Source organism: Monodelphis domestica, chromosome 3 (assembly GCF_027887165.1).
Source record: "Monodelphis domestica isolate mMonDom1 chromosome 3, mMonDom1.pri, whole genome shotgun sequence".
Taxonomy (NCBI): Eukaryota; Metazoa; Chordata; class Mammalia; order Didelphimorphia; family Didelphidae; genus Monodelphis; species Monodelphis domestica.
The window spans coordinates 104,838,588-104,855,176 of NC_077229.1; the positions used below are offsets into that span (position 1 = coordinate 104,838,588).

Below are 16,589 nucleotides of genomic sequence, written 5' to 3' on the forward strand. Positions count from 1 at the left end.
CTAGGAAGGGCAGCCAGAAAGGGGAGGGGACTGGGCCCCATGCCAAATGAATCAGGGGCCATTGAAGAGACTTGGAAAAGAGACTTACACTATAGTTTCTGGATAGTACAACATGGTAGTAATGAGGTGCAGATTGTAAAGAGAAAGACTGTTCTGATGTAGCTATATGAAAATGGAATGGGCTTCCAGAGGGGTTGGATTTCCACATCACCCAAGGTACTCAAGGACTGGCTGGCTTGTCAGAGGTCTTATAAAGGAATCCTATTCCAGGATGGATTTAACTAGATAATTTCAGAGGTCCCTTCCAGCTCTAGGAGTCTATGAGAAAAGGGGAAGGTCAGGATATGAGGCCATTTTTCAGACCCTGTTTTAAGAAGTCCTACCTTCCAAATAGCCTGTGATAGCACTTTTCTGGAGTTTTTTCTTGGTGTGGTCTGTATCCAAGAAGAAGTGAAGTGGGATGGAGGGTGAGGGGGTGGGCAGGAGGGTATAGTTTGCTAGGTCCAGAGTTTGTATGGAAATGAAAGTTTATTATGAGCAGCTAACACATAGGTTGTTCATATAAGGTGAGTCATGTTAATCAGTGTCACCCCTAGGTGTGACATTCTCCCCTTCTTTTCCTCTTCAGGAAGATGGCAACCAGTTTCCTGGTGCATGAGAAGATCTGGTTTGACAAATTCAAGTATGATGATGCTGAGAGAAAATTCTACGAGCAGATGAATGGTCCTGTTCCTGTCTCCTCCCGACAGGTAATAAGGACAGAGGATAAAAAGAGGCTACAGAATTGGGAACCTCCTATATATACCCTTTGGTACTATGGTCCAATCCCCCATCTTCTGATTTGGAGGTAGTGGGGGTAGCAGGAGGCCCTTGTGCTCCTGTCAGATGGTTTTGGAACTCTTGGGATTGGAAATTTTGCAGCTGGAAGACTTCAGGTGTAGGCCCTGCCACTTATGCTCTGGGGCCTTGAATAAATTGTTTTCCCTCGCAAGGCTACAATTTTATCATCTGTAAAATGATTTAGGATGAAGTGATCTTAGCAGCTCTAAATCAGATTTCTGAGGCAGCAGAGGATTGGGTGAGCAGACTTGAGCCATGGGGGTATCCCTGGGCCAGATAGAAGTGTTGATGCCAGACTTGACAAGTATCAGTAGGTTATATGCCTGGCTGCTCTGGAGGGATTTTGCCTACCCTACCTGCCAGGGACAGGCAGCTGCAGAAATTTATTTAATCTAACAGTGCTTCTCATGTTCATCCCTTACCATGTAGTGAATATGGGATCCTGGGGAAGGACCTAACTGCAGGCACATCCTAAATGTGTCCCTTTAGATTAAGTGGCTCCTGGACAGGAGGGTCCTTACCCCTGGCTTTGCTTCAGCATACTCTTCATTTCTACCTGGCCCTCTTGAGGTTCTCATGGACTATTGTGGCCTGGGAGTTATTTAGGCAGGTTCCCAGACTTTATCAGGTGTTGGATCTCAAGCTTGTTCTTCAAACTCCTGCTTTGGTAAGGCAGTGAGGTCTAGGCTGCCACTGGTTGGGTTAAATGAGACTCCTAGCTGGTTGGCACCTGCATGAGGGGATTTGGAAGTAGGTGATAGACCAGTAAGTAGACGTAGAACTTTGAAGGTCTATTGTCTAGCTGTTGAGTGAATCCCACCAGAGAGAAGCAAAGTTGTGGCCTAGAGCCATGCAAGCCAAGAAGGCCCTGGTTGACTTCTCTGCCTGTTGGTAGTCATGTGACCCCCACTTCCCTGAGAACTGTGGTCCCTGGGCTGTTTAGAAGCAGGAGGGAATGTGGTAATAGTTGTACCCAGAAGAACAGGATGAAAAACTTACCAAGCTGCTGTCACCCTTTCCTCTAGGCATCAGGGTGTTGTCCAACACTGAGTGCTTGCCAAGGGCCTTGCCACTAACCAAAAAAAAGAAAAAAACTCCACTGGCTCTTGCTTCTTTCCATCAATTAATTTCTGTCTATAACACTTTTCATGCCCTGTCTTAGATCCTTTTTTTCCCCCAAATAAAAACACATGTTGGTTCTGTCTGCACTGTTTGCAGGAGAATGGCGCCAGCGTGATCCTTCGTGACATTGCCAGAGCCAGGGAGAATATCCAGAAATCGCTGGCCGGAGTGAGTACCCTATGCTCGCACCAGCTGGCTGCCTGTGGTGTCCTCTTGTGCGCCCATGCCCACCTGGCTGGCCTCTGCCACCATCTGTTGGATCTTGATCTAAAACATTTTTATTATTACTTTTTTAAGTAAAGGGAAGGAATGTTTTCTGTTTAGAGTAGCGAGGATATTTATAAGTCTATAGGGGTTTTCCCCTCCCTAAGCAGTAAACTGCTTTTGAAACCCTAAATTTCCACATGCGTATACATGGGCCATCTCACTCTGAGACTTTGATATATTTTTCTCCTCAGGTTCTCGTGAGTCTTATCCTAGCCAGTCATGTGGTTTTATTTCCCTAATGACTTAGGCCTTAGGCTTATATGCTCAGGGCTCTTACTGCTGCTTCCCTGCAGGGCTGGGCTTCCCTTCTCTTTCCCTCCTCAGTTGGTCCCAAAGGCACTGCATAACGCTGGCTGCTACCTTTTCTTTCCTGCCTCTTCCCTTCATAGGAAGGATGTATGCAAAAAAAAAGCGCATCTTTTCTCTGCTGATAATTGCTGTTTGCCTCTCTGGGTTTTGTCTCCTTCTTGTCCCTTCCTAGAAAGAGGAGGAAGATGGATTTATTGAGTTAGTCAGGCTGGATCAGGCTGTTTAAAGACTAGTCTGCTGGTGATTGGTTCTGTTATTAATTTTATTTTAATCCTGATATGGGGGCCATTAGGTAATGTGTTGCTTTCATTTGTGATGTACTTGATGTCTTGGCTATTTGTCATTTATTTCTTCAGTGTTTCTTGGATGTGAGCTAGTTATGGTTGAGATAGAAAGGCATAGACTCAGGGAAGAGATGGTACAGAGGGTACCGCCTCAGCCTTTCTTGTTCTGCTAATTAGAATAGTGGATGTTTAGTGGCTTTTAAAGGAGTTGGAAGCCAGTCTATTTTCCATATATATCTTCCAGTTGTTATTAGTTGTTGTAAAGGTAATGTTTGTGCTCTTGAAAAGAACACTGACTTAGCTCAAATTTGGGTTTGAGTCTTGTGACGTTCTTTTACTTCATTCCTGTGTGCCTCAGCAAACTACTTTTCCTTTGTAAAACAATAATCTCTGGTCAGCCACACTGACCAGGGCTGCTTTTTGAGGATATTGAAGGAATTTTAGTATCTGTAAAAATAGCATATGCACCCAGCTGGGGTAGAGTTCTGATATATTTTGATATGAACTCTTTGATCCTATGGGCTAATCTTCCTAAGCACTTGTAGACAGACCTGTGCCAGCAAGTTCTGAAAGATGATAGTAATTGGATGGATGGAACAAGGATAGGTGGTGGGCCTACTTGCACAGGAAAAGATAAAGTAAAAGCCCATAAAAAGGAATGAGTCTATAGGTTCTGAGAACTGGTCTGATGGGATTAAAGAAAAGAATCTCATTTGGAGAGGATGAATACACTTTTTTTTTTTTTTTTGAACAGTGGTGATAAGGAGCCCCCTGGTGGTGGTGTGAGGCTCTTCCTTTTAAATCTTTGTCCTCCCTTTTCTCCCATCTTAGTGACCAGCAGTGATATATGTCTGATAAGTGTGACTGTCCAGAAGCCAGTGTCATGGCTCTTCTGTATCCTTTCCTTAATTTTTTATTCCCCACTGCTTAATTTCTTTGAGGGAAGCCTAAATATGATGATAACTGTGGCATGATAGAGGGAAGCTGGCTTTTCTTCAGGTAGCTGCATATGAATTGTCATAGGTTGGCCTTTTTTGTTTTTAAGTGGGGAGTGGAGTTTCAATGTAGCCTTGTAGCCTCAAAGACTCATAATCGAGCTACAAAGTGCCTATGGAGGTCATCTAGTTCAGTAATATCAAACTTAAATAGAAGGGATCCCCATAGGCTGCATGTTGGCTTTTAAAAACCACAAATTAATATTATCTAGATTGTGTTTTTATTTCTTTTGTTAAAGATTCCAATTACATTTTAAGCTGGTTCTGACTGTTTTCAGGAGTTGTGCAGGGCAGGAGTTTGACACCTGATCTAAACCAACATCTGCCTCTGCTCACCCCATTTAACAGATGTAAAGGTCCTCTGGCTCAAGATCCATCCCTTATTCTACTACCTCTCAAAGGTGTTTCTTCCTGGTTTTGAATAAGGTATCTTTCAAGTTAAGCATGAACTCTGGAGTTGCTACTTCTGCTAAGAAAGTGGTCCTTTTAGAGTCAGGGTTTTCCTTTTCTCTTCCCCTCCCATTTCATCCTGGTATTGCTTCCAATTTTTGTCCTTCCCCTGTTAGAGCCTGGTGAGGTCTGCCAGGAACTAGTTGTCTCTTCCACCACTAAATCTTTGATTCCTGTTATGTGCCAGGTGCTGGAGAGAGAAATTCAGACCAAGCATTTCCTGCCCTCCAGGAACTTATTTCTAGAGGAGTAGACAAGGGAGAATAATGTGTTCATAGAAAAGGAGTTACAAAATAATAACAAAGGGATTTCCAGGGGACCCTTGGGTACTAGCAACTGTTGAGATTTAGATTAGGCTTCTTGTATGGAGGAGGCAGCACTTGAGTTGAACTTTGAAGGGAGCTGTATGAGGCAAGAGATAAAGTTGTACATCCCAGGCAAGAGGAGACAGTGTAGGCAAAGGCACAGAGATGAGAGATGAATTGTTATAGTGTACCAGGAAGGTGTAGGCCCAGTTTAACTAGAAAGTAAAATGTGTGAAGGAGAGTAATGTAATAACAAGCCTCAGAAAAGAGCAGGATTGAAGTGAAGGATATTTAAACATGGGGAATATTGGGGAATTTATAAGTATGAAGGAAGAAACTTTCGAAAGAGGAAATGAAAATTAGGGGGAGGGGGCATGATCAAAGGCATAAACTCCCAGTAAAAGTGGGGTAATGGGATCCAGCTACTAGAAGATGGGTTGTCATTGGTAAGAGACTGGAATAAGGGATGGTGCTGATGTGGTTTGTATTATAGAAATAGGAGGAGAGAGATCACCACTGGCAAGGTCCTTAGCTGAAAGGGCAGAGGGTGGCATCAGCAGCTTGAAAAGAGAATGTAGGGGATGGGAAAGAGAGTAAATCAGGGAAGGGTTAAAGAGATTGCTATGCAGCAGTGAAAAACCAGTGAAGAGTTATAAACTTAAATTTGTAGTGGACCTGGTCAGAAGAGTTGTGACTTACAGCAGCATTCAGTGGAATGTGGGTTTGACTAAAGAGGTATGGGAGGAGAGTAGGTTTAATTTGAGATAGAGTTTGGAATGGAATCCTCAACAATAGAACAGGGAGCAAAGGGATGCTAGGGGCTAGAGGTTGAATTGGCTACTATTGAATCAAGATTTTTAAGAGAAAAAAATAAGGCCAGAGCATGGGTGGTCCCATGGGAAAGGACAGAGAATGGGGTAAAGAAAGGGGTGAGGCCAAGGGACAGTTGGAAGGGTGGGGAAGTTGTGATCACAAGAATTTATGAGTTAATGGATTTCTGGATTGCAGAGACACTTTCCTTGTGAGTGATGACAAGATATCAAGGGGAGATAGAGAAGAGAATGGAGCAAGCATTTATTAGGCACCTACTTTGTGCCAAGTACTTCACAATCATTATCTCATGATCCTTCCAACAACTCTGCAAAGGTGTAGTTGCGATTATTATTCCCAATTTAACAGATGAGGAAACTGACTAGAAGTTTAAGTGACTTGTCCAAGGTGACAACCTAGTAAGTGTATGAGACCTCATCCTCATTAGAACCTAGATTTTCCTAACTTTGGGCCCATTACTTTGTTGACTGTGTTGCCTAGCTACCATCCCTATATATGGCTGAAGTGAATGAAGGTGCAGGCTGTGGGAAATAAGGAGTTTGAGAAACTGAGAAAAAATTTCAGCTTGTAAATTGAGATATCCAAAGTATAAGGGTAAGGTTAGAGAGAAAGATGAAAAAAGGGAAGTGGAGAAACAAAAGAGAGCATTAAAAATAGAAGCAGGTGGGGCACAGTCTTAAAGAGGGAAGGAGAATGCCTGGGAACTGGAGTATAGAATAGGCATCAGAGACTTTGACAGTGGATTTTGCATTGGGCCTCTTCACATTCTAGTCTAATCACTGGTTATCTAATTTCTTCCCTCCTCCAACTAAAGAAGCAATAAGGAAATTACAAACAGGTGCAAATAGTATTGTCATAGCCTCAAAAATAAAAATAATTCAATTCCTCCTAGTAAACAAATAATTTACTTCACTTGCCCTGTCCTGGTTTTCCTCCAGTGTCTCTTTAACTGTTTATTTATTGTTCTCCCTCTACTCTTCCTGACCACTTATTGTGAGTGTTCTTCAAGATGTTGCCCAATAAACACTGAAATCCCACCACAAAGTACTTACTTTGAAAAATCAATATTATAAAAAGGGAAGAGGTATTATGCACTTACTGTGTGTCTACCTAGGCTGCCTCTAAGTAAAAATAAAAGTTCTAATCACCCAGGCTTGCAACTGTATTTCCCCTTTCCTTACTCTAACATTTCAAATAATTGCTAAGTCCCACCAGTTCTTCTGTTGGGTTTGTGGCCCCCCCCCCTTTTTTTTTAACCTTAGTTAAGGATTCATTGTTTGTAGTAGCCTCATTTCCCTGCCTTAGTCTTATTTCTCTCTAGCTCATTCTGAATAATCTACTTGAAGTGTTTTTCCCAAAAACCTCACAAAACTTTTCTTCATTGTTTTCCCTTGCCAGAAGTCTTTCATAGTCCCCCACTGGCTATGGGATTAAGTCTACATTTTTTAAGAGTCCTCCTCAGGGTGGTCTTCTCCAAAGTCATCAAATCATATGCTTTCAGAATTGGAGGAGACCTTAAAAGTCATCTAGTCCAGACTGAGCAGGAATTCCTTTTATAATTCAGTTTTAAACCAGTATTCCTTGGCAAGTACCTATCTAGTCTCTGCTTAAAGACTTTAGTGCCTCCACCCTGGAGAGCCCTGATTTCTCTCATTTTTTTCTCTAAATCTGAACATTTTGTGGAACCTAGTTCTTCTCTTTGGAGCCTACCAGAATAATTCCAATTGACTTAGAATATACCTGTTAGGACTGGTTTCCCACTATTCTCCATCTATACTTCTGGTTCTTCTCATTTTGCTGTCTCCTTACTGTTCATGCCCTTCTGTTGGGTGGAAGAGTCTCCCTATCTTCACCTATAAAATATCCTGAAGAGACAGCATGACAGAGCAGGAGATGTACAGGACTTTAGACAGAAGATATAAGTCTGTGTGATCTTGGGCAAGTTACTCAGTCTCAAGTTTCCTCATCTGCAAAATAGCCTTACCTAGAACACTTAACTCCACTAGATTATTGTGAGGCTCAAAAAGAATTGGTCTGCTTAAAAAGTAAATGAAAAGAAAATGAAAGACTAAAACTCTACCCATCCTTTTGAGTTTGTTCTGTGTTTGTTCTTTGGTTGTCCTAATATGTTTATGTGTAAAAATGAACTATAACTACATATAAAACTGTATACCTGTAGTACTTTCAGACCTGCATATAAATAATACATTTAGGTTGCAATAACCAGAGAACAAGTGACAAAAGAAAAAGCTAATGCAAATGCACTCATACATATGCAATACGTAGTATATATTGCCAAGAGCTAGCCTGGGAGTCAGAATGAGGAGAGCTCAAGATTTGCCTGTGTCACATTCTAGCTCATTTAACTTCTTAGTGCCCAAGACAGCTCTCTATAGGTTAGACTGGGGGTAGAGCTAAGATGGTGAAGTAGTAGAAGCAGGGAAACTGGAAACCACCATGAGAATCCCCTCCAACCAATCTTAAAATAATGCCACAAAACAAATACAGGAGAGAAAGAACCAATAAGGAGATAGAGTGAAACAACCTTCAAGAAGAGAAAAACCCAAAAGGTAGCTAGAGAACATCTGAGGCACTGGGGTAGGAGAGGAGCATTGGCAGCAGGAGGCTATAGCAAGGAGTAAGGAGCAAACAAATGGCGAGTCCCACCCCCACCCCACATTTGCTGTGCCAAGTTCTGAACCTGATCCCAAGCCAACATCCAGACCCTGAGACCCTTCCTGGGCAAAAAAGGTCCAAGCCAATGCACACCCTTGAAATTCCAAGCAAACCTTCAGTGAAGTCTGGAATTGCAGCCCAGGGCAATCTGCGTGGGCCCAAATATCTATGTCAAGGACATAGTTTGGGGTAGTTGGTAGACCCAAAGCAGGGGCCTAATCCTTTTGCAAAAAAACTCAAGGCAGAGCCTCAGGGTTAAATAATCTACTGTGTGCCTGACCTGATTAAGCCCATAGTGAGACCAAAAACTTCACCCAAATCTGAGGTGATAATTTCAGCTATCAGCAGTGGGAGGTAGCTCTCAGAGCTCCCAGCCCTCAGGTCAATATACCATCTTGGAAGAACTGAAACTGGCAGAAACCCAGAAATAAAGCTAAGGAGAGCATCAAGGAAGGACTAAGTTTAAGATGGTACCCTAATTTCCCAGAGAATAGAGCCTACCTATAAAAAGGTTGAAAAAATGAGCAACCAAAAAAGCACCTAACTGTAGAGAATTTTTATGGAAACATAGCAAGGTATAGAAACAGAAGGGGATAGTGAAAGCAAAGGAAACATGCAAAGTCCAAAAGAAAAATATGAAGAGAGTCAGAGGAAAAATGGGAAGAGAAATTAAAGCAATGCAAGAAGAATTGAAAAGGAGGCTCAAAAGCTGATAGAGGAAAATCAGGCCTTAAGAATTAGAATTGAGCAACTAGAAGCTAATGATTTCACAAGACATTAAGAAACAATAAAATGAAATCAAAAGAATGAAAAAACAAAACTGTTGAAAAAACAACTGATATGGAAAATAGATCTAGGAGAGACAATTTAAGAATTATTGGATTACATGAAAGCCATGATATTAAAAAAAAGCCTAGACATCATGATATAAGAAATTATCAAATAAAACTTCCCAGTTATTCTCGTATTAGAAAATAAAATAGAAATTGAAAAAATTCACAGATTACCTCCATAAAGAAATCCTCAAATAACAGCTTCCAGGAATATAATAGCTAAAATCCAAGAATAAGTTACACATGAGTTGCTGATCTACAATCGCCAAAAGGGAGTTCCATTCTAGTGAAAATCATGCTCAAGTAAAAGTAGTAGTATAACAGAGTGGAATGCTACTCTGTTAAGATCTGGAGTTAAGATAGATGATCATTTTAACTATATCCTTTGGGTATAGTTTTCTTGGTAAAATAAGAGTAAATGTTCCTTTCCTACCAGAGCTCTCCCCCTAGCTCAGCAATATTTGCAGTCTTTGGCCAGTCCAGTTGTTATCCATTGCCAACTGATTCTAGTCTTTGCTTTTAGGGGGATAATGGCAGTCTTTTGGGGGAGATATTTCTCTCAGAGCTGGTGGCCTATGAATAGAGCTGAATTTTTTCCAAGGCTGGGAGTAGGGTGGGGTAGAGGTGGTTTAAGTAGTATAAATGGCTATCATGCTATTTGGTCTCCATAGAGTTATCATAAATATTTTCTTTTTTAAAAAGACAGTATTTAGGGGCAGTTAGGATGCTCAGTGGCCAGAGCCAGAAACCTGTTAGGTCAGTGATTGCGAACCTTTTAGACACTTTGTACCATGCCATATCCACTCCTCCCACTCCCACCCCCCATGCCACTGTCTTACCTCAAAGATGGGGAGGGGAGTGGCCCAGGTGCTCTACTCAGGGGAAGTGAGTAAGTGCTTCCAGTGGGTTGCTGGGCAAAGGGGTGGGGAGGCACAGTGCAGATGGGGAAGGGAGCAGCTAACTCTGGCGGGTGATGTGTGTGCCCACAGAGAGGTCTTTGTGTGTCATCTTTGGCACTCATACCATAGGTTTTCCATCATGGGGCTAGGTCTTGGACTTGTCTGACCTTTGGCACTTCCTAGCTATGTGATCCTGGGCAAGTAATTTAACCTCCATTGCCTAGCCCTTACCATTCTTATGCCTTTGAACCAATATAAAATATTGATTCTAAGATGGGGGTATGGGTTTTTAAAAATTAACTCCATTTTAATTTAAATTAAAATTTTGAATATATACCAGCTGCCAAAAAGCAAAACACTACTTACCACATGCAGTCGCAGTATTTGCCAGGCATGCCACTAAGCTCACAAAAACACAACAAACATTGAGGGCTCCATTCCCTTCTCCTCTGGTACCTCAGACACTTCCTAGCTGTTGTGACCCTAGGCAAATCACTTTGCCCCCCATTGCCTAGCCCTTACCACCCTTCTGCCTTTGGAACCAATACACAATATTGATTCTAAGATGGAAGGTAAGGGTTTTTGTTTTGTTTTGTTTTTTAAAGGATGAGTAGAACTTGAAGAGTAGAGGAAAGCATGTCTAGTGGATGGAATGACATAAAAACAACTGTGGTGTTAAGAGAGAAACAGGAAGCCAATTTGTCTGTAGTAGAGGGTTTGTTTTGGAAAGTAAGGGGAGATGAGGCTGGTATATAGCAATGGGCCTATCTTCCCCAAACACAATTCACAGGAATATTTGTTTAGTTGGATTTGTTCATAGATAGATTGGAGCAAAGGAATTTGAACTTTATCCTAGAGGCAATGGAGTATTTCTGAATAATATGACGATAGTGTTGTGGGCCAGTGTTAATAGAAAACTGTAGTTAGTAAGGTTGCTCTTGAAGTGCTGGGGAGCAATCTCCATGAATGGGAGAAGAGATTGACTAGCTAATAGATTTTTTTTTCTGGTCACATACTGCCCTCATTCCTACCCCTACCCCTCATTCCACACTTGCTGTAGATATCTTGGAGGAATGGCTAAAGGAGAGCAAGGCTCCGATGGCCTGATATAGCTAGTTACCAAGCAAGAGAAAACAACCAAAGAGACCTAAGGGGAATAGAATATTTGGAGGACAGGTGAGAAGGTATGGTTGGGTGAGATTCCCTGAGGCTAGTCATTCAGCTGGGCATTGGAGCCGAGCCTCCAAAGTTTACATGTGTGTGCACTTATTGACCAAATACTTCTGTCCCTAGGGGGTCAAAAGCCTGATGTGCTGTTTTAAGCAGCTGTAGGCCTGTGGTTCCAAGTATGTATGACTGGGCAGGCTTGTCTGGGTCTCTTTCCCCCCACCCTTCCCTTGCTTTTCCTTGGAATGACTGTCTCAGCAACCTCTGCTTTGCTTTCTTCCCAGCACCTCTCATCTTTGAATCTTTTCCCCACCCACTTTCCAGCTCAAGATGGTGCTGCAAAATTCCCCTGCGGCCCTGAGCCAGGCCAAATCTGGTCCTGTAAGTCATTTCTGGGGATGGAAAGGGAGAGGGCTGCTCACCCTCAAAAGTTCATAGCTCTGGAATAGCCCAAGCCAAGGCACTGTGGCCTCACAACTCAGATGATGCATAACCTGGTACCCCTTAGGAGTGAAGTGCTTTCTTGATTTCATGCCCCCAAACTGTCCAGAGTTGAAATCCCCAAATTCTTTGCTTCCTATTCTGTAGCTTTTGCATCTTTTAGCTTTAAAAAGAAAAGGGAGGCATTGGGATTCTGGGATTCCTTTTTTGTTGTTTTTCTGTTGCTTCTGTCTTATCATTCAGATGGAGGTTATATTTTCTTTTCTGGATCAAAGATTAATTCGTCACATCACTAAAACTTTATATGAGGAAGGCCATTGTTGTGAGATAGTTTCACATATCATAGGTTGAGGGAAAAGCCATAGATGTGAATGATTGATCATATGGCTACCAATAATGGGGTGGAAAACACAGGGCGCGTCCCCCCCCCCCCCCCCCCAATGCTCCTAGCTCCAGGTCAAGTCTCTCTGTATCCATTTTGGTCACAACTGAGTAGACAGTAGTGGGCTCTCTCCTGGGATCCAAGTTTTCATACCTTTCTTCCAGACTCCCACTTTCCCAATTCCTGCAACTTTCTTCTTTTGCCAATGAGCTGCATGCTGGGCCTGGAGTAGAGCTTGTCTTACTTGCTGGGTTGATGCTTCTGCTGGGACGGGAGGCCAGGGTCCCATAGCATATTCCTTTCATTCCAAGGCAAAGTTGGCAAATAAGTTGTGGGTGACCATAGGAATAGAGTCTAGTGTCTACCCTCCCACCTCACCTTTTACATGCTGCTTCCAGACTTGGAGAGATGAGATCTGTAAAGGGTTTATGTACAGGTTTTTTTTTTGTTTGTTTTTTGGTTGTTTTTGGTGGGGGTGGACAGGGTTGGGGAGGAAGAAGGGAAGGAGTTTGTAGATAAGAATACATGATCTTAGGAGCCTGTAAATTCTCAGTGAATTAGCAATACTGAAATTGATTGCTCCTGTTATGACCCCCTCCCCGTGTAGCATCAATTACCTCCTTTCATCACATCTTTCCCTACTCCCTTTTGCAAATTGGGATCCCTGTATCTCTCTTTCCCACTCCCCCTGCCTCTCTGTGGTCCCAGAAGACTTCCAGCCCAACAACTTTATCCCCCCTCACTGTTTCTCGTTACAGAGCACAACTGCCAGCTCTTCCAGTGGCCCCAGTGGGGACCATAGTGAGCTGGTCACCAGAATTTCCAACCTAGAGGTAGAGAACCAAAGCCTTCGGAGTGGTGAGTGAATACCCACCCCACAGGCTGTGGGGAAAAGCCTTCCACGCCCCTCTGGTCCTGTCCTTGCTGGAGGTGCCTTCCCCTGGTGTAAACCTCAAAATTTCTTAGACTTATAAATGTTGGAAATTTCACCATTGGGAAATTTCATACTTGAAAAATTTCCTATTGATAGTGGGTCTTGACTATTGGAATGTGAACCCCATTGGCATGGGAGGTTCCTTCTCTTCCCTTCTTAAGATTACTTTAGGACAGAAACCTTTTGCTGAACAATGGAAAGGACTTTGACCTATGCTTAAGCATAGAACAGGAATTTCTTTGAGTCATGATTAATTTTAGAATTGATACAATGGAGATACTTGGAATCAATCTCCACCCTATTCAGTCCTAACACTGGGTAACTCCCTTTTCTTCTGCAGTAATTCAAGACCTACAGCTCACCATCTCCAAGCTTGAAAGCCGGCTGAGTACCCTGGAGAAATGTTCCCCCTCTCACCGCTCTCTGGCTCCTCAGACTCAGGTGAATGTTTGCCTCCCAGCATATTTTAAAACAAAGCATCTTCTCTTCAAATCAGAGTCCAATCCTAATACAGACAGTATCTTAAAGTCCAAGAGGATGCATCTCTGTCCTTGGTATTTGCACATACTCTGGCTTCTCCTGCCCCCCTCACCTGTAAGATTAGAGCAGCCTCATTATTGCCCTCACCCCTTTCTCACATCTGTCCTTCATGATGAGGTTGCCCAAGTGATCTACCTGTGCTATCCCCCTCCCTCGGACTTCATCACCTTCTTTCATATTTGCCATAGAGTCTAACACCAACTCCTCAGACCCTCTGTGAGCCTCTAGTCTTGTGTCACTCTTCTTATATGCTTTTCAGCCATATTGGGCTCCTTCCTCCCTGCCTCGAGTGCACTACCCCATTTTCACCTTCTACACAGACTCAACTCTTCCCAGTATCCTCCCTTCTTTAATACATGTTGATTGAACTAAATTGTTTAAAGATGGCAGGTAACTGAGGTGGGGGAAGTAGGATCAGATGCAAGGAGCCATCAACTGGAAGAATCTAGACTTCAAACAAGGATGAAGGAAGTCCTTGGATGAAGCTTGAAGCTCATTAACAGCATCCCAGGAAACTTTTTGGGTTTGTCCCTCAGGAGCCAGGCGAATTTCTGACCCTTCTGCCTGGTTCCTCTCTCCCTGGGCAGCATGTGTCCCCTATGCAGAAGGTGGAGCTGCCTCCTACATCACCAGCCAAGAAGGCAGCCACCCAGCCAACAGAGGATGATGAAGAAGATGATGATATCGACTTGTTTGGTAGTGATGATGAGGAAGAAGACAAGGAAGCAGCCCGGCTTCGAGAGGAGCGACTTCGGCAGTATGCAGAGAAGAAGGCCAAGAAGCCAGGACTGATTGCCAAGTCTTCCATCCTTCTAGATGTTAAACCTGTGAGAGTTGGGGGCTTGGGTTGCGTGAAAGAAGGGGGGGTGGGGGATGGAACAGGAGTAGTTGCTGGGACCCTGGCATTCTCACCATGATGTTCTTTGAACAGCCCTCTCTGTTGGAAGGGTATAAGTCCTCCCTCTAGGAGATCTGATTCCCCACCCTGCCTCTGCCACAGAATTCCTGTGTGACCCTGGGCAAATTACATCTATACTTTGGGTCTTGCTTTACACTGTAAATTGTAGAGAAATGGCAGTTATTCTCAGATGGTGAATTCCAAGTTGAAAGCATTTGTCTTCATAAGAAGGAAGATGTGGGGTGGAGCCAGAGGAAGTCTGCTTCTAAGGATGCATAGAAATCCACATATTTTTAGCAAAGCAATTTTTTGAGAAGAATCTTTTTATCTCTAAAGTCAAATTTGGTTTTGGTCATACAATTTGGCATATTTGTGATGTGAAGACCCTTGGGGTAGGGGTATGATAGAAAGTCTTGGTACCCTAGCCAGGCCTATACCATCTAACCCTTTCTCTGATTCCTCCCAAGTGGGATGATGAGACAGACATGGCAAAGTTGGAGGAGTGCGTCCGCTCCATACAACTGGATGGCCTGGTCTGGGGAGGCTCCAAGCTGGTGCCTGTAGGTTATGGCATTCGGAAGCTGCAGATCCAGTGTGTGGTAGAGGATGACAAGGTGGGCACAGACATCCTGGAGGAGGAGATCACCAAGTTCGAAGATTATGTAAGTTATAGGCTAAGGCCTCTACAAAGTTTGAATGTTTGTTTATGGACCAGGTGCACTGGGCTTTGAGCTGTATTTGGAGTCATGGAATTTGAGTTCAAATCCTAGCTCTGCCATTTATTCCCTGTTGACACAGAGTCCTTTAACTTCTCTTTCCTTATCCATATCCATGATCTCTACAAGACTTTCCAGCTCTAGAACTGAGTCTGATCTAATAATCTTTAGTACCAAGCTTGGGCAGGAAGTGCTTCCTGATCCTAGTCTTGTCCTATGGATTTGCCTTGGGAGTTAGGAATCTTAGGTTCTTAGTGCCAGTTCTCCTATTAACCTTGAGTAGTATCACTTCCCTAAATTTTGCCTCCATTTTCTAAAATATGATATGTGGCAATTGGACTTAAAAGCCATCTAAGGATTAGTCTAGGCTTCTTGTTGTGGGGTGACTTGGCAATTTACTGGATTTCCCCAGGTGTGAGGGATAAAGGAAGTGTGGGTAAGGAGGATGAGTGGGAGTGCAAGCTAGCAGGTAGTTCATAGAGCATCCTTCTAATCTATTTCATCTGTCCTCCCATTTGCAGGTGCAGAGCGTTGACATCGCTGCTTTCAACAAGATCTAAGGCCCCTGAATGTGTGTGAATCTGTAACCAAAATAAAGGCTGAGATTTGAGGTGCTTGGGCCTGTTGTGGTCTGGGTCTCTAGGGAGGAAGGGGCAACCTTTGAGGGAGATGGAGCGGAATCCCTGACCTTCCCTTCCATGGTGGGGAGAATTGGGCCTTGGAGAGATTCTTCACCTGGATTTAGGATAGATATCAAGACTATAGAATGTGGCCTCTATTGTGGCTAGTCCTCTGAGCCACTGGTCAGACAGCAGGCCCCAGCAATCCTGGAGAGTCAGATGCCATAGGATATGAAGCTTTAAAAGTGAATAAAATGTAAAAAAAATGACCAAAGAAACTGCTACTTCAATCACTTCAAATTTGGTGTCCTTCCTAAGGCCTCTAGAATTTAAAGACAGCTAGTGGGGAACCTGGACTCCTTAGCACTTGGAGCCTAGAAGTGGAAAAGTGGCAGCCCTTCTGGAAGGCTAGGAGTATGAAAGGAATGTTCAGTCTAGCCTGTATTGAAGTTTAACTGTTTTCCTTGGTGGTTTTATGTATTATAAATTATTGTTTTGAGGAGTGGGGTCCAGAGTCTTCACCAGTCTGCCAAAGGGGTTCTTGACCCAAGGAAGATCCTCTGGTCTAGTAGAATAACAAGAGTCTGAGCTTCCCTTCCCATTCTCCTTTTCCTCCCATACACTCATTTCCACCATCTGTGTTCCTGATAGGAGTCTGATTAGAGTAGAGGAAAAGAAGGGTTGTCACTTGTTACTCTCTACATTAGCTTTGTCTTAATATAGTCTTAGTTCTGAATTCCTGCCCTAAGTCCCAGGATGCTTTCAGAAACAGACCTTCCACACACAGGATTGGTGTCATAGATTTAGAGTTGGAAGGGAACCTCATGCATAAGTGAGTCCTGGCTCTTTTTTAAAAAACAAGGTAATCAACTTGTCCCTGGCCAACCCCTCCCTCTGCAGGTGATCCCTGTTGTCCTGTTTTCTCCAACAGATTGCTCCCTCTGTTACCCACAGTCTTTCACTTATTTTCCGTCTTTCCTTGTCTGCTGGTTCCTTTCACCTTCCTACCCTCATTTGATCCTTCCATCCCCACTATTTTTTTTATTTTTAAAATTTTATTTAATTGATTAATTAAGAAAA

At 43.1% G+C, this 16,589-nt stretch overlaps 1 protein-coding gene across 12 annotated transcripts in view; it reads left to right on the forward strand.

The window, feature by feature from the left end:
• EEF1D (eukaryotic translation elongation factor 1 delta) overlaps positions 1-15,503 on the forward strand; it is a 32,384-nt gene extending 16,881 nt beyond the window's left edge. For 5 of the 12 annotated variants that reach the window (XM_056822936.1, XM_056822937.1, XM_056822934.1 and 2 more), the window contains 7 exons: positions 633-749; positions 2,059-2,130; positions 12,560-12,659; positions 13,076-13,176; positions 13,863-14,102; positions 14,641-14,835; positions 15,411-15,503. In XM_056822936.1, the coding sequence (XP_056678914.1) occupies positions 633-749; positions 2,059-2,130; positions 12,560-12,659; positions 13,076-13,176; positions 13,863-14,102; positions 14,641-14,835; positions 15,411-15,449 (864 nt within the window). In that variant the 3' untranslated portion in view covers positions 15,450-15,503. Of the gene's footprint in view, positions 1-628; positions 750-2,058; positions 2,131-12,559; positions 12,660-13,075; positions 13,177-13,862; positions 14,103-14,640; positions 14,836-15,410 lie in introns of all 12 variants that reach the window. The other 7 variants (XM_007488827.3, XM_007488829.3, XM_056822940.1 and 4 more) reach the window with 4 other exon arrangements.
• Positions 15,504-16,589: the final 1,086 nt, after the last annotated feature.